The sequence below is a fragment of the Coffea arabica genome, chromosome 3c (assembly GCF_036785885.1).
Source record: "Coffea arabica cultivar ET-39 chromosome 3c, Coffea Arabica ET-39 HiFi, whole genome shotgun sequence".
In the NCBI taxonomy this organism is placed as follows: Eukaryota; Viridiplantae; Streptophyta; class Magnoliopsida; order Gentianales; family Rubiaceae; genus Coffea; species Coffea arabica.
The window spans coordinates 7,299,434-7,324,085 of NC_092314.1; the positions used below are offsets into that span (position 1 = coordinate 7,299,434).

Below are 24,652 nucleotides of genomic sequence, written 5' to 3' on the forward strand. Positions count from 1 at the left end.
ATTCACACATATATATATATATATATTTTTTTAGGGTTTCCCTCACACACATAATTAGTGAGGGATGAAAATATTCATTTTTTGAAATGTGAGGGATGGAGAAATTCATTTTGTGAAGTGTGAGGGATGAAAAAATCATTTTATAAAATATGAGGGACGAAAAAATTTGTTTTATAAAATGTGGAGGACTATAGATTAGATTATGTAAAATATAATTTGACAAATTTACCCTTAAAAAATGATCATGTGCCTTGTACGTGATGGATTCAGACCAAAAAATGATCGGAAACCTAGTTATGGACTAAATTTAATCGATGTGAATATGTAAGGGATATAAAATTACATTTTTAAAAGTGAGGGACGAAAAAAGTTATTTTACAAAATGTGAGGGACGTTTTGGAAGATTTTTTTTTTTTTTTTTTTTTTGACAAGGACTAACATGTGAGCTTGGAATTACTCCATTGGTAATCTAAAAACTATTTCAAATATTGTCTTTTTTTTTTGGGGGGGTTAGTAAACCAACTAACCATAGAATTAACAGACCAAATCTAAAATCTTCTCCATTTAAGAATAAAACAAGCTTCAGCCTTTCCCACCACCTTTGTTGTTGATAGTGCCCTAATTAACAAAAAAAATTTTGATAGTGCGCTAATTAACAATCTTCTCATCAATCAATTATGACAAGACTATGATTGACTAGCTTAATTGATAGGTATGCAAGGCAAAAATGGATATAATTGACTAGCTCAAAATATCAAATTAACCACAAATCCAGGTGTCCATTAACAACAAATCATTCCATGTTTTGTTGGGATGCATTCCATGCCTAAATTGAAAACCTTTTGTTATGAAATAGTGCTTTCTTTTGAATAAAATTAATTAGTTTCCCTAACTTAGAAGTTAAAACAAAATAGAAAGCATAACAAATTTCTCAAATCCTTTTTATTTTTTATTCTTTTTTATACGTTTTTAGTGGACTACCTTGTTTAAATGGCTTAAATATTGCCACACATTTTCTTACCCAAAAAATGTAAAATAAAACAAAACACATATTTTCTTTCCTTTTCCTTAATCTCTAAAATTAATTTCCTCAATATCTTCAAGAATGGCAATTTTCCCAAATTTGAAGAACTCATATTGACCTCCTCAAAAACGCATAAACCCTTTTGTCACCTCTATTTTCTCCCTCAGAGAAAACTGAGAAGAGGGACTAAAAAGATTTCACCCCAAAACCTCCTATAAAAGATTATTACTGTTACAGCTGCCTTTGCTACTCTAGGATCTTAAGCCCTCAGACAACAGTCCATTTTCCTCTTTTGTTTTCCCCCATTTTTTTCCACTTTTATTTGTTTGTTCCCCATCGCATGTAGCTTCCCATACATTGCAGATTCTTGAAGATATCCCTAGCTTTTTCTCCATATATTCAGGTGATTTTTTTTTTTAAATTTATTCATTCATTTCACTGCTTCAAAGTATTCACCTATTTTTTTTCCTGTTTTGTTTACTCAACTGCACCTGGGTATTCTATTCAGTCAAAAACTTCAGCTGGGCTTCTCTAGAAAAGCTTAATCTTTAATGGGTTCTTTTAACTTTTTGCCATATTTCCTCTTATTAAGTATTTTATTAATTTTTTAAATTGGCCCCTTTTTCTGCTCATGTTGTCCGAAGATTTTACTATGTGATGTTATTAGCCAAGTATTGTTTTCTGTTGCATTTAGTTGTATGCTTGAGTTTATAGCTGGTTTGGTTTGGCATGTTTTTGGATCATTTTTCTTGACTTGGATTAGGTGTCTTTTTTTTTTATTGTGAAATTTTTTTGGTGCTTTGTATACGTGTTCGTGATTTTCTTGGATTAATTATAGGAAATAATGGGGAAAAAGGCTAAAAAGAAGCCCAGAAGTGGTCAAAAGGATAAGCGGGTCTCGGCTGCCTCTGCAAAAACTAATTCTCAGCAGCAGAACACTATTGCTAATGCTGATAAAGCCACTGATGACGGAACTACTGTAGTTTTAAAGGATAAAAGAGTATGCTCACATCTTGATAAGGGTGTGAATTTAGAGAAGCTTTCTGCTAAATTTGGGTCTTCAGAGTCATTTAAGTGTGAAGATTGTAGGGATGGTGGGGATGGTAGACGTGGGGGTAAGGGGAAAGGTAAGCAAGGAAAGAAAAAGGGGGGTGCAGAGTCGAGAACAGAGTCTAAGGCCATTTGGGTATGCTTGGAGTGTGGCCATTTTTCGTGTGGAGGTGTTGGATTGCCAACAACTCCTCAAACCCATGCCATTAGACATGCTAAACAGAACCATCATTCATTAGTCATCCAACTTGAAAATCCTCAACTTCGTTGGTGTTTCTGTTGCAATATTTTAATTGTTGCTGAAAAATCAGAAGATGGTGTTGAAGAAAAAGATGTATTACATGAAGTTGTTCAGATGATGAAAATACGGCGGTCTGATGGTGCTGCTTTGGATTCAGAAGATGTTTGGTTTGGAAGTGGCAGTGTAACAAGTACTATAACGTCAGAAAAGTCTGCAGTAGTTGGTTCAGGTGGTAGGGATAGTTATGTAGTTAGAGGGTTGATTAATTTAGGGAACACCTGTTTCTTTAATTCTGTCATACAGAATTTATTAGCACTGGATAGGGTACGAGGTCATTTTTGCAAACTGGATGGCTGTTTTGGACCCCTTACTGCTGCTTTCAAGAAGCTTGTTTCCGAGACCAACCCAGAGTCTGGCTTGAGAAATGTTATAAATCCTAGATCGTTCTTTGGTTGTGTTTGTGCAAAGGCGCCTCAATTTAGAGGATACCAACAGCAAGACAGTCATGAATTGCTTCGGTGCTTGCTTGATGCTTTGTCTACTGAAGAACTGAGTGCAAAAAAACAGAACAAATCTTCCCAGGAAGCTGGCAATTCAGATCCTACCTTCGTCGATGCCATCTTTGGTGGTCAACTCTCGAGCACAGTTACCTGCTTGGAATGCGGATACTCTTCGTTGGTCTATGAGCCCTATTTGGATCTCTCACTACCAGTTCCAACAAAAAAGCCCCCTTCCAAAAAGGTCCAGCAAGTGAATCGAGCCAAAAAACCTAAACCACCCCCGAGGAGAAATGCAAGGATCCGTCCTAAAATGGTCAGAGATACAAATGATTTACCATCTACAAGTACATCTGCTGCTTATGTTGATGGAAAGTCTTCTAGCACACCACAATCTAGTGTACATATTCCTGAACAAAATGTGGTTTCTTCTGGTGGTTCTGCTACTGATGTAAGTGTTATGGCTGATACCAAGAGCATAACTGCAGACTGTCTGTCATCTGATCAACGTGCTCAGTCCAACAAAGCTGTTGAAAGTATTGTTGAGAAACCAATTCCAGCAGATGATTTCACCTGGTTGGACTTTCTTGAGGCAGATACAGTTTCAAACAATGATAACATGACTTCTCAAATGGATGACCTTTCAATCAATCATGGTTCTGCAGATGAAAATACTGTACAAAATGAAGTATTGCAAAATTCTTTGGATTCATGTGGTGATAATATTTCAACATTTACAGATACAGCATGTTGCTCTCATGATGAGATGCAGTTAGTTCACCACGGGAAAGAGAAGTTATTGAGTGCACAAGATATGGCCTCACAATTTGATGAGAAAGTAGTCCTTGACAGTTCTGGATGTGCTGATACTATGCATAGCGAGGCTTATTGGGAGAATAGCTCAGAACTCAGCTCTTTGACTTGTTTTAGAGATTTAAATCTTGGAGTTGATTCCTTGGGGAAATTTTCAGAAGAGGAAACTCCATTGCTTGTTCAAGAGTCTGAAGTTCTTCTGCTTCCATATAAAGAAGATACCTGTGACATAGTGAAGACAGATGGTGATTTCTTCTCATCAGCTATAGGTTGTGAACAAGATTCAATGGAATTTGATGGTTTTGGTGACTTGTTTAATGAGCCTGAAGCTACAGGCCCTAGTATGAATCCCTCATCCATGTATAATGCTTCTGAGACAAATGAAGTTTTACATGCTGGTTTTGGGGGAAACAGCAGTGAGTCTGACCCAGATGAAGTTGACAACACTGATGCTCCAGTTTCTGTTCAGAGTTGTTTATCTTATTTCACAAAACCAGAGCTTCTTTCAAAAAATGAACATGCTTGGCAATGTGAAAATTGTGCAAAGGTTTTGCAAGAACAAAAAATTAGATCAAGAAAGAAACTTCTGAACCCGTGGTCTAAAGAAATGACAGAATTGGGCAAAGCTACACGTGCTTCTGGTCTGTCACATTTACAGGATAGCAGCCCTTTTTCCTCTGAGGTGAGACATCTATGTAATGGCTATCTGAAAAATGAGACAGTTGACCCATCTGATGACAGCTTTCTGTCACACAGTACAAAGACTGATGTTAAGCAGAATGTCATGCCCAAAAATGGTGAGAATGCTGAAGTGAATTCAGTAGATTCCAGCATGGAAGGTGAAAAATGTGACGTAGTCCTCGCAAATGTTTGTCTGCCAGGAACTTCTGATGGGGATATGACATTCTGTAAATTGGATGACAACTGCAAAAGACATGATGGTTCCCATGTCAGATGCACTGATGGTAAAGTTCAAAAGGACGAATTTTGTACAGGAACTGGTAAATGTGAAACAGAAGAGACTAAGGATGATGAGAAGAATGCAGAAAAAGTCGAGAGGGATGCTACTAAGAGAATCCTAATTAATAGCGCACCACCTATCCTAACAATCCATCTGAAAAGGTTCAGTCAAGATGCTCGAGGGCGCTTGAGTAAACTGAATGGCTATGTGCAATTCGACCGTACAATAGATTTAAAGTCATACATGGATCCAAGGTGCAATTCAATACTCAAATTTGTTGCTAAAGAAATCATTATTCATTCATCTTTCATTTTCTTTTACTCTGGTGTGGCTGGTGACATGTTCTTTTGACTTTTTAATTGCATTATTCTCTATCTCCTAACAGAAGACAATTAATTGTTTTAGTTAAAGAAGTTCCACAACACTTATTGCTGTGTCTTTCGGTCTCTCAGTTTTTGGGCTTTACAAATCTGTTTGGGAATTTTTATTAGGATATTAGTTTCAGTGATTAATGATTTGTAGGGTGGATGGATTAGCTGAAATTTCAAAAATAGTGAAGTTGGGAACTCAGTTTGGTCCCTGGAAAAGCATGAGACATTATATTTTTGAAACTGCATGATATAAAAGCATCAATGGAGCATGACAAAAACTTAAGAAATAGCTCTTGAATCTATGCTAAACTTAGGAGGATACAATCTTTGAATATTTACATGAGGTAGAAGGATGATGCAGACCCTCAGAGAGGATAATCTAGCAGCAGATAGGTATTTGATAGGCCTGTCCAGAGTGAAATAACAATAGGGAAATTCTAATTCGATAGTTTTGACTTCAATATAAAGTGTAAAACTGGCCTGTTGAAAGAGGCTTGTGAAGGTTCTGTACTTTTGTTCAATGGATAATGAATGGAAGTTCTTCTCCAGTGTTCCCCAACAAAATTGCCTTAATTGGTCATCTTGACACAGAATGGAAAGAAAAGTTAAAATTAATGTCAGAATCTATTTCTTTGTTGTTATTGCTGGTGGTCTGGGAGAGAGGAAGAAGTAGCGTTGAGGATTGTTGTGTAGGAAAGCAATTAGTGTGGTGAGTGGGGTATTCTATCAGATTTAGGGAGCTGGTATGCTTACTTCTGCGCCATTGTTGGTTATATGCTTGTTTGGGGTTTTGCTAGGAGAAATGGCAGCATTGAAGTTGCGAAAACTGCTGTAGTAGGGTGGAAGAAGTGGCAAGAGTACATGCTTGGGGGTTAGTAGGGGTAGGATTCGTGGAGAAGAAAGTAGGTGGGGGGGGGGGGGTGGGGAGTTTCTTTATTTGGATGTGGGATTTGGGAATAAGAAAGGAAAAAAGGAGCAAAATGGTGATTGGTTTTATACCTTTTGCCTTTCTTTAAATGAATGAATCTCCTCAATGATAACTGAAGATGGACCTAACAGTGAAAATTGAGAGAAGGCTGGAAGCTTTTTTTTTTTGGGAGTTCAATGGGTGATTTGAAATCCTCATAGTTTAGTTGCAAAAGTATGTTGCGCCAACAGTTTAGTGACCATTTAAGTGTTTACCCTTTTTTTCTTTTAATATGCATCTGTTTCCCTCTTTGTTCGCATGTTGACTATAACTCGGAGGATATGTATAGGTTCCTGCTTTGGTTATTCAGGGAAGCCAAAAGAAGCATTGTTGTACTTGCATCCATATATCGTAACTGTATGATCCATCTCTGGTTAATGAATTTTCTTTCTTGGAGGATCCAGAGCAGAAAATTTGTGCTTAGGTGCCTTTTGGTTTATGGAAAGTGAGACTTTACCAAAGCTAAGACTGTTGAGAATTGAGATTGCCTTGTAAGGGTACATTGGATCTGTGAGTAATATTAAGGTCATCTTTGCATAAAGAGATGTGATACACAAAATACATGCTTGGTTGTCACAGTTTTTCTTTGATGAAGCTAATTATGCCTTTAGGTGCTTGTGTCCATTTTTCTCTGCCATTTTCTGCCGTCTTTTCCCCAAAATATTTGCTCCTCAGCTGATAACCCCAGCTAATTATATCACCTGAATCTGTTATCATTCTGTTTTATTTAGCTTCCTTTCCATTTTCAATAAAGATGCAGGAGATATTTCTAGGCATAGCTCATAATCAATCAGCAGTTGCGCTTTGGATGCAGCACAAATGGTTTTATGGTATCCAGAGTTGAAAGATATTTGGTTTCTTTCTTATAGAGATTGTGAAGTAGGTTGATTATGAGCTGCATTTTATGGTTTTAGAACCCTTTTTTCTCAGATATATTAGGAAAGAGTTGCTCTGGGATGATTGACTGAGATCATAACAGATACCAGGCATCATTTTTGGAAACTGTAAAACCTAGGAAAAATGCTGATTAGGTATGGGTTGACCACAAGGAAAAAGGTGGAGTCCTCGATTTATCTTTCATCAGTTTATTTGTCTGATTATTAGTCAGTGCATGTGCAACCACACATATGCATCCTTAGAGTTGTACTCAATAAACTTTATGTAAGAAAGAAGTGAAGAACACAGCTGCCAGTTGACTAACAGTAGTAGTTATTGAAAATTGCCAGCATTAGGACTTGGTTTAAGCTTTACTAGTCAAGGTGGAAACTAGGAATGTTATAGAGTGTAAAGATGTCTCACTAACAGCTGTTACTCTTGGACTTCAGTGGATGAAGGTGAACATCAGGACTCTGTAGCAAATAAATCAAAACTGGTTTTTTTATGTGATATCAAGCTATTGACATCAAATGTATGGCAGACCATGATTGTATGGCTTAGAGAATCTATGGATCATTTTGGGTTAAATAACCTATGCTTTGTTTGAAACTTGGCATGGCCACCTCAACTATGTAGAATAGTTAGCTATGGTTATAATAATTGGCTTCATGTGATACTTGGCAACCATTAAAGTGCCGAGCTAGCCAAGAAGAAGTGGAATTCTGGCTAAGACCTTGTAGACCTCTCTTTTGGAGTTTTCTGTTTCTTTTCCTCCATTGTCTTCCTTTCCTTTCCTTCCCATACTTGGTTAATCCTTGTACATTTAGCTTCTAATTTTGTGTTTAGATAATAAATTTTCCCCTGCTTCAAGGACACTTCTAGTGTCTAGATGTTTACAAAAAAGAGTTGATTAAGCTATAAAATGTCAGTAACTAATCAAGTCATTTAGGAACCAGCTACTATTTCTTTTCAAATGGGGTCCATCCCTTTGTGCAATGAACAGAACATGTCCTCAAGATAACTAATTTTTTTAATTTACTCTTATCTTCTTTTTTTTTTAACTCATATTATATATTCGATTGAGCCAAGGGATATAACCAGTGGTGATTGTAGCGTCTAGAATTGGACCCCAAGCAAGCCTGTGGTTTGGAGCTTATCCCCTCCAACCCATTGTATTAAAAAAAAAGGAAAATAAAGAAAAAAAGGAGTTATGAATGTGGTTATTGACAGAGATATTTGCATCTTCATAAATTAAAGCTTAGGGCCTGCCAAATCCTGACTATTGGAACTTCATTCTGTCGTACTGTTCATTGCAAGTAGTACTCATAAATTGTACTAGTATTTCCATCGTAGATGTTAATCTTCCATCTACCTTTGCATTGTTTGTGTCTTGCAACAAAACGCTAATCCAATTCAATTACCAGTGGAGTTATTGTAATTGTCGCACGACATGCTATCAGCAGAAGCAATTCAACTGCATGTTTACTGCTTATATAATGATCCGATGCTGTAAAGACAGAATGCATGTAACTTGGTTGTGCTTATCGAAAAATTCAACAGCTTAGGTCTTACAGATGGATAATTTTAGCTCCACTGAAATGTCTTGTTTTATGTCTAGGACAATCCTTGAAATATTCTATGTGCTTCATTTTTTGTTGTTGTGTTTTGAGTCTTTGTTGCTGTTTTTCAATTCTTAGTGAAATATGCTAGAGGGGCAATTACTAGGGGACTGTACTTGTGTTGTCACTTTGTGTCAAATTGAAGACCTTTGCTATGCCATAAAGTATAGCACACAAAATTGGATCTAGGTGTATCTTCTCATAAATCAAATGCTTTACTTTCCGTCGATAAGATAACACGTAAAACACCACACCTCATGTAATTTTAAAAGTGTGGACATCTCAAAAGGCACCAAAATTAGAGGCACGCCAGAGTTATAACTGCAAGACTTTGAATTCTTTCCTCTGTTTCGGTCTTCATTCAACCAAGAGATTCAACTGCTGAACAAAAATTGCTGAACTTGGGGGCAAAACTTTTTCATGAATGTCAAATTAGACTTGCACGTTGTCTTCTAACTCTTTTTGGAGTCGGGAGAAGTACAACTTTTGAATTTTGATTGATAGTAGTAGTTTTAAATCATCCTGGCAAGGAACTTCGGGAAGTCAATTTGTTGATTTGGTTACAGATGGAAAAGGAATAAGTGCTTTCTGATCTCTTTGATTCTAGTTTGGAAGTAAAAGCATCTACGTTACCTCAATTACCACCTACTCATCCTTCCCTTACTCTTAGTTTGGACGTCTAATATACTATATGCTGGATGACTAATCAGTGTAGAGCATTTTAGCATCTGGCAGAGCTAGTTGATTAGCTGGTATCATCGCGTAAATAGAGGAATGTCACTAATTGCAAGAACTTGTAAATAATAATGCCCTCTTGGCAAAGATCCATCTTATGTAATTTTTATTTACGAGAATCTGTTGATGCTACTGCCATGCAACTCTCCAATAAGATATTGTCAGAAATGAAAGATTGGATTTCATTATTTCTCTGATCTTGTTATACCACATCTGATTATATCTGTGGTTGTCCAATTTTATGCTCGACTTTGATTTTTCATGCATTTTTCACATATGCTTGATTTTTATGTCACAGCTACTAATATTTTTATTGCTATGGTCTTTCTGGTTAGAAAGCTCAGGACTTGATTTCATTTGGCAGAATACACCGACAAAACATCTTCTGACTGCTGCTTAAATTTTTTTTTTTTTTTTTGCCTACAGGTGCATGGAGAGGGACAGATACAAATACAATTTGGTGGGGTTGGTGGAACATATGGGATCAATGAGGGGAGGCCACTATGTTGCATATGTGAGGGGAGGCATGAAGAACACTGAAAGTCAGAATGGAGATTATGTGTGGTATCATGCCAGTGATGCTTACGTGCGTGAGGCTTCTCTGGAAGAAGTTCTTCACTCAGAGGCCTACATTTTGTTCTATGAAAGAGTTTGAAACATTTTGCATTTTTTTTGTTCATTTCTTATAAGAGTTTTGGTGCAACCAACGCACCATATGAGAGAGAGAGAGAGAGAGAGAGTCTAAACCACAATTACACAATATCCAATACAATTCTTTTTTGAAGTGAAATGAGTTTAAAAGATGTACTAATCAAGGGAAAACCATGTGTTTTTTTCTTTTCTATTGGCCCTGATTTTGGATCCATATTCGTTCTTGCCCCAATTTGGGAAATACAAAGCTTTATTGATCCTTTCGCCTTGTATGACTTTGGTTGAGCTGATTTTGCGTTGCACACAATTCACCTTTATGGTTGCCAATCTGATCTTTCTGTTCAGGCTGCAGACCCCAAAGACCTTAACTCTTTTTTCCCCTATATCTTTTGGTACCCATTTTATGTTAAAAAAGGACACAATTTTCACTTCCCTGTGCCAAACGGCTGTATCAGTTCGAGCTCTAGTCCTCATGACAGATCCCACTATTCTGGGCTTACAGTGTGTTATATTGCAGACTAATTTGAAATCCATTCCCTCCACCAAGCTGTTCTGTTCCCAAATATCATAAAGACGTGGAAGTTTTAGGGGCCGCTTGGTTAAGGAGTTTTGGTATTAGAATTACAATAATTCCAATATTGCGCGCTTGGTCCAGTGCAATGGAAATTAAAATATTGGAATCATACTTTAAAATTTGGTCATTCATGATTTCCGACCAAACTGGGAGGAATTAACCAAAACCCTCATTAATGGGCTCTTTATCCATCATTCCATTTCTCTTTCCAATTCCAAAGCAAGAACCAAGCGCCCCTTTAGTACCTTGATCAAATTCTGTTGTCAAATTCAATGGCCTTTTGGTTCATAAATAAATTTCTCATCTACCAAGTAATGGTCAAACATTAGACAGAGCACAACCCAATGAAACAAAGATTTAGTGTGAAATATATATATAATTAATAAGTATGGCATAGATAGCATATCGATCTCTTCCCAATTTGGCTTGATAAGCAGAAAGTCATGGAATTCATGTAAAAAAGCAACAAAAAAAGTCACTTGAGTTCCAATTGAGCTTAACTTGATAAAATGTCATTTTAACTCAAAGACAATTTTAAATTCTATGAATAAATAACAAATCAAATTTGAAAGCTACATTATTTTCAGTTTAATTGTGATCCTTGATACCCCTAGCTGTGCAAGAACGAGATATACTCAATCTTGACCAGCAACATTAGCTAAGCTATTAAGTCAAGTTTATTGCTTTAAATTAATTTTTTTTCGTCAAACAACAATAGAGTTTGAAATATTATTTGAAACAAGTGTATTATTTGAAATATTATTTGGAATAATTACTGTAGCACTTTTTGTGATGTGATGTATGTGAGATAAAAAGGTGATTGGAAATATAAAAAGGTGGGTTGGGAAATGTGTTTATGATGTAAGCGAATATTATTTGGGATAAAAGCACTATCCAAACAAACCAAAATTAGATTCTCTTAACTGTAAATTGTTGTCCCAATAATTTTTTTTAATGGATTTTTTCTTAACCTTGATATCCCTAGATTACTCTCAATTTATAATGTTAATGAACACATCCACATTTATTAGGCCCCTGCATTTCAACTTCATTTGTATATATTAAAAAAAAAAATTAACACCTTAGGTCTCTAGTTTGCACTCTTGATCACCCTGGTTCCGTCATTTGGAAATTGTATGCATATTTTCCTCCTTATACCAAAAACCCTAGCAAGATTGAGGAAAATGGTTTAGGGAGTTGAACTGAATTTCATGAATATTCATAGAGGTAGAGGATTTCCATTATCTTAGTATTTGTAGGGTATAGTTACAATACAATAAACTCTAATCATAACATATCTTTTAAAATTAGGGTTTTTCTAACGGGTGCCCTATCCGCATTCGTTAAAATATATTTCAGGTATCATGTTTTTGAAAATGAAAGATTAATTAGGAAAAGTACATAAATACGAGGAAAGGTAAGTATGATTAATTAGGGAAAGTATATAAATGCAAGAGAGGTAATAATTATTGATATATATATATACATGATAGGTTAGGTGAATGATAAGTGTATTAATGAGCGCCGTATGAGCATCCGTTAGAAAAATCCTTAAAATTATACGTACTATTAGTTATAATTGGTTGGCTAAAGTCTTGACCGTTTTACAGAAGTTTTGCATTATTATTAGTTATTGGGTAGGACAAGATACTTCTATTCTGTTCTTAGTACACAAATAGAAAGGGAAGGACCAACGAAAATTATTAATATTACCACCTTAATTCCAAACCATATACAATTTCTCCCAAAAAAAATACCCTAACAAAAAGTTTTATTGTTACTATTACTTTTTATGCTTGACCAGTTTCACCACGGTGGAGGAGGGCATACACCATTGCGGATAGGGGTGTAATCGAGCCGAGTCGAGCTCGAGTATTGCTATACTCGAGCTCGACTCGACTCATATACACCAAAGCTCGAGCTCGACTCGAGCTCGAGCTCGCCCAAAAAATCGATACTCGATACTCGACTCGAAAAATTTCCTTTAGGCTCGAGGCTTGACTCGATACTCGAGGCTCGAAAATTTTTTTCATTTTAGGTCTTTTTACAATTATGTTATTACTTTTTTGCCATTATAGGATTTTATTATAAAGAAGGATATATTGTAAATTTCACATAACTTATACCCATAATGGTCATTTTATAATTATAATACATATATATTATTTAAATAACTCCGACTCGTCGAGCTACTCGACTCGACTCGAGCTGGGCTATTTCGACTCGAAACTCGACTCGATTTTCATTCGAGCTACTCGAAACTCGGCTCGAACTCGGTCAACCCGAGTTCGAGCCGAGTCGTTGACCGATCTACTCGCGAGCTACTCGCGAGTAGCTCGGCTCGCGTACATCCCTAATTGCGGATGGTGGCAAAGTTTGCTGAGCTGATGCAATCTCCAGACAAAGAGATTGTAATACTTTCACGGGTATTTTCCCGTTTGAAGTTTGCTAAAATTTATTATTGTGCTTGTCAAGACAATCAAGTAATTAACAACTAGTAATTTCAAGTGCTATGTTAATGATTTTGCTCCTTTTATATCTGGCAGGTGCTTACAGATGATGATTTTGAAGATATGGAGGTAATATGCATTTTCATTCGAACCTTTTTTGGGATATTGGGATTTAAACCATAGTAAAAAATAGTGAACTTGAAACTACTCAACAAACATCACCACATGGAAATAAAGAATGAGAAAAAACTATAAATACTATATATAGTTGGGTTTTTTTTTTTTTCACTCTCTCATTTTGTTTTAGTTGGGCTTCATTGGATTAGAATCCTCTCCATTAGATTTTTCTCCATTTGGGTATATTTATTTTATTACATTTTTTAAAAAATCATTTGATAATGTCATTATTATTATTAATTTGATGGTTAGAATAACATATTAAATATTAAAATTTACTTGGGAATATTTTGGCATTCAATTTACATGAAATATTTGAACAGTCAAACATAAGTCATATTCCTAATACAAAATTTGTAATGATTAATCAAATGGTAAAACTTGATCAATTTAATATGGATCTTTGTATATAACTAACATAAGTGATGAAGTACATTATGAACTGTATTGATTTTTAAAAACAACATCCAAATTCATTCTAGTGTGGTGTAATAGAGAGAAGTACTTTCCATTTCAATGGGAAAGAGCCTAGTCTGGGATCTTTTGTTAACTCCATACCTAGCAAACTTTTATAAAAAAAAAAAAAAAATTCTTTTATAAGGTTTTCGAAGTATACGATGTCAGAGAATGGTTGAATTGGATGATAAGTGGGGAGAGATTGTAAGTAGAGGTTTTGGGTTAAGAAAAAGCGAGTATAAAATGTCAATTAAGAGAAACACAATTCAAAACCTGTAATAAAGCAACAATTTTGTACCAAACTATTTTTGCATGAGATACAAAATTTAAGATATTTAATAGATTTTCCCTCTTTTTTTTTTTTTTTTTTTTGCTAAATTGTCATTCTTTTAGGGACCATTTTCCAATGGTTCTAGAGACAGACACAAGAGAACACCTTGGAATGGAGTCTCAATGCACTCTCCAAAAACACATTCACCCATCTCATTCAAACACAGAATAGTAACTAAAACTTTTTCAACAATTACTTTTGATCGATTGAAATTTTAAAGATTCACCTGAGTAACTAAAAACTAAGGAGTGAAAATACCTAAAAATTAAAAATAAAGAAATAGAATATCGCTATAAAGTGGGAGAAATGGTGGTCAAGAGTAATTAGTAATTTTCAAAGTCACAGCATTTGTAATTTCCGGATTTTCCTATATGTGTTTAGCAGGTGCTTTCAGGAGAGATAAATGATGCCTACGACAAGGATGACTTCAAAGATATGGATGTGATTAGAAAATGCATATATATAATTTCATTAAACCCATTTTAAAGTGACAAACACACCAAAGAACCTGAATATTTAGTTTGGAAGCCTGCTACTAATTCTTCTTCGGCTTCTGGTAAATCAAAAGGCAATCTCTCACACTCGGCTAAAGAAGAAATTAGAAAAATGATAAATTCTATAGGTTGACGCCATAAATTCCATCCCCAAAATCCATATTTTGACTGCGCTTCAACTATGTCAACCGTACTTGAATTGTTAGATAATCATAGTCGTTGACTGAGATAATCTCAACTGTTCCCATTACTATTACGGAACCGTACATGAGATTTTCACCTCATACAGTTCCTCAAAGATCACAAATAAATCTAAAGGACATTTCACTATTATTTATCTTGATATTTTGTAAGATAGTTATCATGTAAGTTCATGAATTAGATCGATGGAATTCTGTTTGCTATATTTGATATATCATCAAAGCATTATGTTACTTAATGAATCTACATAGAAGCATGGGAATAACAGTGATTATTAAATGATAGAGTTTTACTATTTTTTGATATTATTTATGGAAATATCACATTCCAAAGATTGAGAGCTCTCCCAAAAGAACTGTTTTACTTGATTAAATAGAAATACATCTATTACTTGAATTAACATAGATTCTCATGCATTTTATCATTGAATCCTATTCTTTGTACAGGTTCTTTGTTTCAATGGTGTTACAATAAAGAATTTAAAGAGCTTGGCCAAAATGGTGGAAAACTGTGAGGATGAATTTTTGCAGTTTGGCCTTGAACATGGAAAGGTATTTATTTTTCTGCTCATTTAATCTATGAAATCTTCTTCTTCTTCTTCTTGTTATTTTTGCAGTTTGACCTAAAGTTGTACCTCATTTGTGCATTAATTACAGAGAATTGTTTTACGAGCACAAAAGGCAAAGCCAGCAAATAAAGAAATTTTGAAGAAGCAGTACTCCGTACATTCAACAATGTCAGGCGATCTCTTGAAGGAATTCAAGCAGCCCGGTACTCCTTAAAGAACTTTGTTTTCTCTTTAAGGTACATTAACCCCGGCCTATGTACGGGGGGAGAAATGAGGTGTTGCAAGAATCTATATACCCTGACATCTGTTTTGAGAGAAGAACATATTTTTTGTTATCAAAAGCCCTATACATATCTTTTAATTATCTTCTTAGGGAATATCAATGGCATCTTTTTTGTATTTTTTTTTAAGTATGATTTGTCAATGGAGTTGCAATTTGGTCTTGTTTGGCACCCGAATTTTTTTGTCATATTTTTAATAGATAAGTTTTTTTTTTATAACTTTGTCTGTAGTAACTCTCTAAAAATGTCCAAAAATTTTAATATACAAATTTTAAAATACCTAAAAACACACAAAATTTTTTCTTTCTTTCCCTTTTTTTTTGCTTCCTCCTCCCCCATCTCAAGTCTCAACCACCACTACTCACTGGCACTCTTATGAAGCTAATGCTCCAGCATCCATCCTCCTCCTCCTCCTCCTCCTCCTCCTCCTCCCTTTCTCCCTTATCCTCCTTTCCCTTCCCTCTCTCCCCTTCTCTCCCCCGCTCTTCCTCTTTCTCCTCTACTCCCCTCCCCCTCCAGTTGCGAGAGGAGGAGAGGGGAGAGAGGAGCAAAGAGAAAGAGAAAAAAAAAAGTTGAGATGGTGGTAGCGGCCAGTGGCTAGCAGTGAGGAGGGAGGAAGGAGAAAGAGCAGAAGAAGAACAAACGGAAAAAAAAAAAAGAAAGAATAAGAAAAAAAGGAAAAAAATTCTTTTTGCCAAACCTTATATATAAGTTTTTCTACAAGGGAAAATACCGGTTTTCATCCCCAAACTTTAGGGTAAGGACACATTTCGTCCCTCAACTTTTGGGCATGACACATTTGATGTCTGAATTAATATTTTTTGACCAATGTCATCCTCAAACGGTAATTTAGCCAATTTTTAACGGAACTGATCACGTGAAAATCACATGACCGTTAAGTAAACTTAAATCACATTTTTAACAAAACCTGCCAGTTTCCCATAAAGAGTTGATATATTATGGGCAATTTATTATTTTTTTTAACTTTCACATATTTGATTTATGTTAAATACAAAATATACTAGTTTTCCTTTGGGCGCTATTTAACCAATTTTTCCTATAAAGAGTTGGTATGTTTCCCATAAAGATCTGGTACAAAACATACTACAAAATCTGCCAGTTTTCCATAAAGAACTTGCAGGGTTTGTTAAAAATGTGATTTAAGTTTACTTAACGGTCATGTGATTTTCACGTGACCAGTTCCGTTAAAAATTGGCTAAATTGCCATTTGAGCATGACATTGGTCAAAAATTATTAATTCAGACATCAAATATGTCGTGCCCAAAAGTTGAGGGACGAAATGTGTCCTTACTCCAAAGTTTGGGGATGAAAACCGGCATTTTCCCTTTCTACAATTTCTACATTAGTAAAATTTTATATAAACATCCAAAAAATTCATCATCCAAATGGACTGTACCTTTTAAAAGACACCTCATATATCTCTAGACTTGTATTAACATGCAAAAGGTTACCTCCCCTCACCTCCACCTCCACCTCCACTCTCGCCTGGTTTCTATGCATCCCTCTCCAGGTCTCTCCCCCTCCCTGCCCAGCCTCCTTCCACCTCACCATCAATCACATTTCTCCCCTCCTCCCATTACTTTCAATGTTTATTTCATAATTTTCTAGTTATTTTTCGCTAAATTCAATACTATTATTGCAGTCTCCAAAATCATATTTCAGGGTTAGATTTGGACTGTTGAAGGTAGTCGAAAATATTTTTTTTTTTTGTGTGAAAAGTTTTCGAAAACGCCGCATCCGAAAGTTTTTGATAAAACACATTAAGAAATGTCCTTTAAAAATAGACAAACTGTCTTGGAGTAAATGAACTTGTTAATTTTTGGAATTTGACATGCTCTCAAGCAGACAACTTCCTATCTGCAGGAAAAACAAAAAAATAAAATAAAGAATTCCTGTGACCACTAGAGACAGACAAAAGAGAACACCTTAATTCGAATGGAATCTGAATTCACTCTCCAGTCTCCAAAAAGATATTCACCCATCTCATTCAAACACAAAAAAGTAAAAGCAAACCAAAAGAACAAAAAGGAAGAACACAAACTGAAATTAAAAAAGAAAAAGGTACAGAATTATTTATAAAAGAACATCTCAGATTCTTTATGCTTCTGCTCCTGGACACTGCACCCTGTTTCTGCAACCCCCCCCCCTCTCTCTCTCTCTCTCTTCCTACCCCACTCTCAAAAAAAAAAATTAAAAAAAACTCTCCCTTGCTTTTGCCTTTATCACCTCAAAATCTACAATCCCACCTCTTAACAAAATCCATGGCACCATCATCTAATGTGGTGCAGATGAGAATACACACACTACACGCACTACTACTCATCAGCAGTAGTTTAGTCATCCATGTGGCAGCAGCAACATGGTGTGTAGCCAGAAGTGATGCAAGTGATCAAGCTTTGCAAACAGCACTGGACTATGCTTGCAGTGCTGGTGCAGATTGTGCACCTCTTCAATCAACTGGGCTGTGTTATCTTCCCAACACTCTCATTGCTCATGCTTCTTATGCCTTCAATAGTTATTACCAGCGCAAGGCCATGGCTCCAGGATCCTGTAGCTTTGCTGGCACCTCCACCATAGCCAAAACTGATCCAAGTAATTTGTTTCTCTCCAACCCTTTTCAAGATAACTGGTTGCATGCGTATATATGTGTTTTCTTTTGGGAATTTGTGCCTGATTTTATATATATATATATTTTTTGTTCTTTTCTTCATTTTGGATTTTCAGGCTATGGATCTTGCGTTTATCCATCATCTCCGAGGTATGCTTTTTCTCCTTTTCTTTTGTTTCATTCTCTTTAGTGCTTTGTCGTCTGTGATTTGAGTCCTATCTTTAGTTGCATAGTTGCAGTTTTTTCCTTTAAAAGCATGAATTGTCAAGGTTGTTCTATTCTTTTCATACTTTCTTTTTGTGATGTAGTCTTGTTAGTACTATTTAGAGACCCAAATTAAGCTTTAATTTTTAGGTATTTTCTTTGGTTACACAATTATTTTTCACTAATTATCGGTATTAAGCCATCTTACATATAAGAAGATGTATATATTTACTGTTTCTTTTTGGTCTATTTGTTCAAAAAAAAAAAACAAAAAGATTATAAGTAGAGCAGCCAACATTGGGATTGGACAATTAACAAAAAATAAATAAGATTACGAATATAATAAGATGTTAGACTATATATCCTTCTCTCAACCATAGAACTTGAATCCAAAACATTTTAGGCTCATATGATACCTCAATCTTGGCTGCTGGCTTGTTTTTCTGTCATTAGACATAGGACTCATTTGTGACTTATTAAGCTTGGCCAATTATCGGTCATCATGACAGATGAGATTGCAACCGTTTAATGTCACAGTAATTTTTGTTGAAATGACAAACTATCACCTTCTAAGTCAAAATCATAGTAACATTTGATCTGACTTAAAAGGAGTAAATTTGTCGATTATTTAAAAAAAAAAAATTTGCTGTGATATTAACATTAAACTTTTAATAATATCATTTTTCGCGAGTTATTAATATTCATAACTCAGAAATCGATCCCACATGATAATCTTTTGTAACAATTTCAAGATTATCCCCTTTTTAAGTCTAAAAGAAATCCTGACTTAAAAGGATAAGCCCTTGTTTGGATTGCAATTCTTTTTCAAAAAATTTTTTTACTCTTTTTCATTAATATAATTTTTTAATCATCTTTTTTCTTCATATACATCAAATTTCTACGATATAATTTTTACATTTTTCATGAATACAATTTTTTTAGTCATCTTTTTTCGTTTAACTTTTATACATGATCTTTCTTTTCAGTCTTATTTGGAAAGTTATTTTTCATCAAAAAAAAACTTCTACGTTTTCGCAAACACATTTTCTATTCATCTTTTTATTTCACATATATCAAATTATTACAATATTTTTTTTATAAAAATTCCAAAAAATTGCAATTCAACGGGCTCTAAAATTTGATGGAAAAATTTGGTCATGGCATTAACTTTTTTGACATCACCCTAAGGTGATGGATGGATCATGGGGTGCGCCGAGCGCCTCATGGGTGATGTACGTTGTATAGGATGCTTAGGTGTTCGGGTTTGTCCATTGTGCATTCTCACGTGGACGTATTCAATGGATGTCTTCCACGTGTAAATGTGGACGAGAATGGACGTGGCTGATTGTTTGTACGTGGCTTTGGTAGCCTGCTTTACTGCAGAGTTGGTTCTTGGGCTGTGTTGTCTTCAACGTTAGACTTAGACCGCAGGATCGTTCTTATTGTTTAGATGGCAATTTGCACGGCTGAGATCTTATTGAAAGGGGGGGGTACGACCCCACATCAGCACCTGATTCCAAAATTAGCATCGACCCCACAAGTCACTGTATGTGGCTGCCTTTTATGACTTTCTTCGCAGAGTTTCTATTTCCATTGACTCACTTTCATCGTAAATTATGATAGATTAGATTATAAGAATATTATCATTGCAACAAAAAAAAAGAAAAAATCACCTCAATTCATCACTTGTGCCTGTTGATATTGCTACACAACTTTGCTGCCGCGGTATGTTTGGCTAATTCCTCATAATGTGATCCTTTAAAAAACGATTGGTCAAATATAAATGTGTAAAGTTCTATTCTTATTCTATACCTGTCATGTCTACATAACATGACAGGTCCGTCAAGCAATTTCTTTTAAATAACTATGCCACAAACAATTTTTTTTTTTCAAAAAACAAACATGATTGTCACATCTACATGGCACGATGGTCCAAAAAATTGAAATTTTTTATGGCCTATTGTGCCATATTGGCGCGACAAATCTGAAAAATTTAAAAAAAAAGTTATTGTTACTTCTTGTTGTTGATCCAACATTCATCAACTACTAGCTCTCAACCATTATATAAATGCGTTCTCTTGCATTACTTTGCAAGAAGTATCAATTTTTCACCTCCATTTCTCTCTCTAAAATTTTATTTTCGTGTTTCTCTTCTACTTCTCTCTAAACAATAGCATCTCTCTCTCTCTCTCTCTCTCTCCTCCATTTGAAAAAGAGAGAGGGAGGTGAGAAATAGCTATTTCTTGCGAAGTAAAGTAAGAGAACACATTGGATCAACTGCTATAAGTAACAGTAATTTTTTAAAAATCTTTTAGGCCCATTGTGCCAACACGAATTTTAACTTTTTGGGTCATCATGCCATGTAAGCGCAACAGCCATGTTTGGTACGATGGGCATAGAACAAGAATAGAACTCTATACATCCATAATTGCTCGATCTTTTTTTGAAAGGATTACAGCTTGAGGAATTAGCTGTTGACTTAAAATGGTGGATTTGTACTTTATACTCTTATATTCGATAAGAAGAGTTAAATTAAATGTGCGGTAGGGAGGAGAGATGAATTGAGTGGTTTGACGAACGGTGTGCAAGTGAGAGATATTGAATTCGATCTCTTCCACTTACACTTAAAAGAAAAGGATTAAAAAAATATTAAATGTGTGGTGGGCCTGGTGGCCAATTCATCATTTAGTCATATTGGCCATTTAGGCAAATTTCTAGAAATAATACTAGAAAAAAAGTTATCATAAAAGTGGAGTCATGTGAGAAAGGTTTTTCTTTTTAACATTTGCCACATTCGATGAATGCTAGGAAAGTTTTTTCTTTGCTAATGTTTGCCACATTTGACGAATGTGATGACAGTCACTTTTTATTTTTAAAATGTTCTGAACGAATTTAAAAGAAAAAAAAAACTGTGTTGCCGCAAGTAATCAGGTACGACAACTGAAAGCAGGATTTAAATTTTTTAATACAAATGGCGACTCACACAAAGCTTTTTTAGCAAAAAAAAAATTTTTTTTTGAGTCATTGCAAACAATTTTTTTTTAAAAAAAATATGAAGTGACTCAAACAAATTTTTTTGAACAAAAAACTATTAGAGAGATGCGACAACATATTTTTCTTTTTTTTTTTAATCCAAGGAATCTAACTATTGATCAACCGTTGATGAAAGGCTAGATTCTTTTGATGTTCACGAGATACTATTTGAAAAAAATAAAAATTTTTAAAAAAAGATAACTGTTGATCAACAGCTTTTATAGCTGTTGGATGGCTACAAAATATCTATATATACTCTCAATTTTGAATCTTGAACTCGTAGCATCCTCATTTTTTGCTTTTCCATTTCTCTCTCCCTATTTTTGGAGAGTTGCAGAGTAGCAGAATAGGCAAAGAGAAATGGAGGCAAAATGGAGATGGTGTGGATTCAAACTTCAGAATTGGGGCTATATATAGATGTTTTGTGGCCATCCAACGACCGTAAAAGCTTTTGATCAATGGCTCACTTTTTTTCTTTTTTTTTCCCAAACGACATTTTCATGAATATTGAGGGGATTTAGCCATTGATCAACAATTAGATTCCTTGGATTAAAAAAAAAAAGAAAAATATATGCGGTGACTCTAATAGTTAAAAAAAACTTTGTGTGCTGAAACTTACTTGTTTTTTTTTTTTTTTAAATTAATCTTGCTTTTAGTCGCCGAATCTAATTACATGGGATGACACGATTTTTTAAAAATATCATTGAGGACATTTTAAAAAATTACAAAAAAAAATGTCATTGCATTTATCAAATGTGGCAATATTAAAAGAGAAAATTTTTCCACATAACCCCACCTTTGTGATAATCTTTTTTCAGCATTATTTCTAGAAATTTGCCACCATTTAGTGAAATTGGGCTTTGGCGCTAAAATTAGTGCAGTTAATTTTATTTTAGATCATTAAACTATAGATGCTTTCTTATTTTAGTCCTTAAATTTGAATTGTGGACTCTTTATACTTTAAATTATGAAATTTGTCCCACTTCAGTATAATCATTGTGCTGAAACTAACAAAATCTTCCGTGCCACTTTGAGCATTCTTGCCAACTATATTTGTTCGATTTGACGATTCAGTCAATGATTATATTGAAGTGGGAGAATTGTATTATTTTAAAATGTAAAGTGGACTGAAATGGATGCACATTTATTGTTGAAGGATCTAAAATAAAATTGATCTAACTTAATACTATAATAATATCAGGAGGCATAAGTTGTATTAATAAAATGATTTCAAAAAAGCAAGAGGACTTGCAGGTGATATACAGTGCCCCCCACCCCTCCTCCCCTCCTCTCCCCTCCCCTCCCATCCCAAAACCCAAAACCCTTCTCTTGTAACGCTTCTCTTAAAAAATTTTTTAAGGAAAGAAAGAAGTCACAATTTCCAGCATAACTGATCAAGTGCAAGGTACAAATGTTGAAGAGACGAAAGCTTAAGGTTGTGTTTGGATTGCATTTTTTAGGATTTTTTTGTAGAAAAAATACTGTAACAATTTGATGCATGTAAGGAAAAAAGATAATAGGAAAATGTGATCACGGAAAACGACGCAATTTTCAGGCGGAAAATGGCTGTCCAAACAAGGCCTTAATCTTGTTGAAATACGGCCAGAGAACTGTCTAAGCATTCATATTGATAATTAAAGACTATTAGATGAATGGAAAAGTTCAAGAAACGAACGTATTATATTTAAAGATTCAAGCAGAATATTCTGATGGATATCAAGACTGTAAAGGTAAGACTCTTAAAATATTGGATTCAATGCCTTTCAAGGAACAACTTGTAATTTATAATAAAGTCAGAAACTTGGAATCTGTAAATTCTTCCAATTCTTTTTTTTTTTTAATTCAGGGTAAGAATCTAAAGTTTCCACAGCCTGCAATTTAGCTAGTGATCTACATAGAAGAGATTGTATCATAATATTTATTCACATTATACAAAGAGAATGTTTGACGGCTATCATCCTGCTATAGCAATTTTTCTTGTAAACCATCATCTCTAAATGTGTTATAAATCAGGGTGATGGAGTGATGATCCCATACCAGAAGCTTTCAGAAACCACTACAGACATTAATTGCTTATATACTCGTAATATTGCTGTATAAGAGTTTCTTATGTTTTTGGACCTGGTTTGAAAGAGGAGAGGAGAAGTTGGTTAATTTGATAAAAGGAGCTTATGGGCACATGTCCTATTCATTCTTAGAATCGGCACACAAGAGAAGGCTTAGAAAGATTATGAATCAGCATCTAATCGTTCAATCATGTCAAGCATTGCCTCTATCTGGATCAACACCAACCTAAACCATAGAATCATATAATGTAGTATCCCAAATGCAAATAAGGGAATAGAGAAGAATGACAATTTTCCCCGAAAATTTGCATTACAATCTTGGGATGCACTTCTAGGTGGTCCTTTAGGCATCTGCTTTTCTCTTCTATTCTGTCACTGCTCTTTTGCAAGGAATTTTGGAAAGGAAAAGATGGCAAGTTGGCCAAGGGGATTTCTGAAAGGTGCTTCAAGGGTTGGAGTGCAGAGCATATTATTGTCCATTCAAAGAACTAAGATTCTGGCCTTCAATTTGTTTCGATGGCTAGTCTTCTTTGAATTTTCACTTCTTTCTCTTGTCAAACTCCTCATCTGCCTCTGCACCTGCTGTATCTGCACTTGCATTTTTTTTTCTGTTAAAAATTTTGGCCTTTTTTAACAGCCTAAAATTACAATGCAATGTTTGGATTGTGAAACTTGCAGCGCTGCGGGAGGACCACCTACCGTAGGTGGTATGCCAACCAATCCAATCACTAGTCCATCTTTGACCGCACCACCACCACCGGAGACTACACCCTTAAACAACGGTGGAGGCTTCAGACCAGGGCTGGGTGGTGGAGTTCCTGCAACACAGAATTCTAAAGCTACTTCTCTACCATCCTCTACCGCGACTACCTTAACTCTTTCATCTTTCTTGCTTGTACTCTTTCTCATTTCTGAACCCTAATATTGCCCTGAGAGAGAACAGCAACAGGGCCTTAAGTGATTGTGAAGACTAGGTTAGTGAAGTTTTGTTAGGTATGAGGCTCCTTGTCTCAGCCGCTCAGCAGTTTTGTAGCAAAAAAATATTTAAGGCTTTTGATGTAATGTTCTCTTTTGGCTGCTTAATTCTCTTCATGCCTTGATCCCAATTGGAGAAGTTTAATTCATGCATTCTTAGTTGGACTACATTTCAACTACTGGAGTTCTCACTACGCCATTCTGCGATTTCTAGTTCCACCTTCTTTTTCCTGAATTCTCCATCCTCTTAAACCAACTTGCGAAAAATCCACTGAAGTTCTTGGAAAATGTTGGTGATCACCAAAACGAAAAAGAGCAAGGCTTGTGAGTGTTTTCTATGTTTGATATTTGCAGAGCGACGTATCGAAATCGTCGGCAGATAACGATGAAAACAATAAAAACTTATAA

The 24,652-nt window shown here is 35.1% G+C and overlaps 2 protein-coding genes across 2 annotated transcripts; both read left to right on the forward strand.

The window, feature by feature from the left end:
- Window positions 1-1,145: 1,145 nt before the first annotated feature.
- Window positions 1,146-9,976, forward strand: LOC113734453 (ubiquitin carboxyl-terminal hydrolase 2). The gene is made up of 3 exons (XM_027260998.2): window positions 1,146-1,427; window positions 1,863-4,840; window positions 9,581-9,976. The coding sequence occupies exons 2-3, from the start codon at window positions 1,869-1,871 to the stop codon at window positions 9,807-9,809; spliced, it is 3,201 nt and encodes a 1,066-aa protein (XP_027116799.1). The 5' UTR covers window positions 1,146-1,427; window positions 1,863-1,868; the 3' UTR covers window positions 9,810-9,976.
- A 7,643-nt stretch (window positions 9,977-17,619) lies between these two features.
- On the forward strand, window positions 17,620-18,293 carry LOC113735102 (PLASMODESMATA CALLOSE-BINDING PROTEIN 2). The gene is made up of 3 exons (XM_072082897.1): window positions 17,620-17,950; window positions 18,083-18,116; window positions 18,275-18,293. Exons 1-3 carry the CDS (start codon window positions 17,620-17,622, stop codon window positions 18,291-18,293), a joined length of 384 nt encoding a protein of 127 aa, XP_071938998.1.
- The last annotated feature ends 6,359 nt before the right edge of the window (window positions 18,294-24,652 follow it).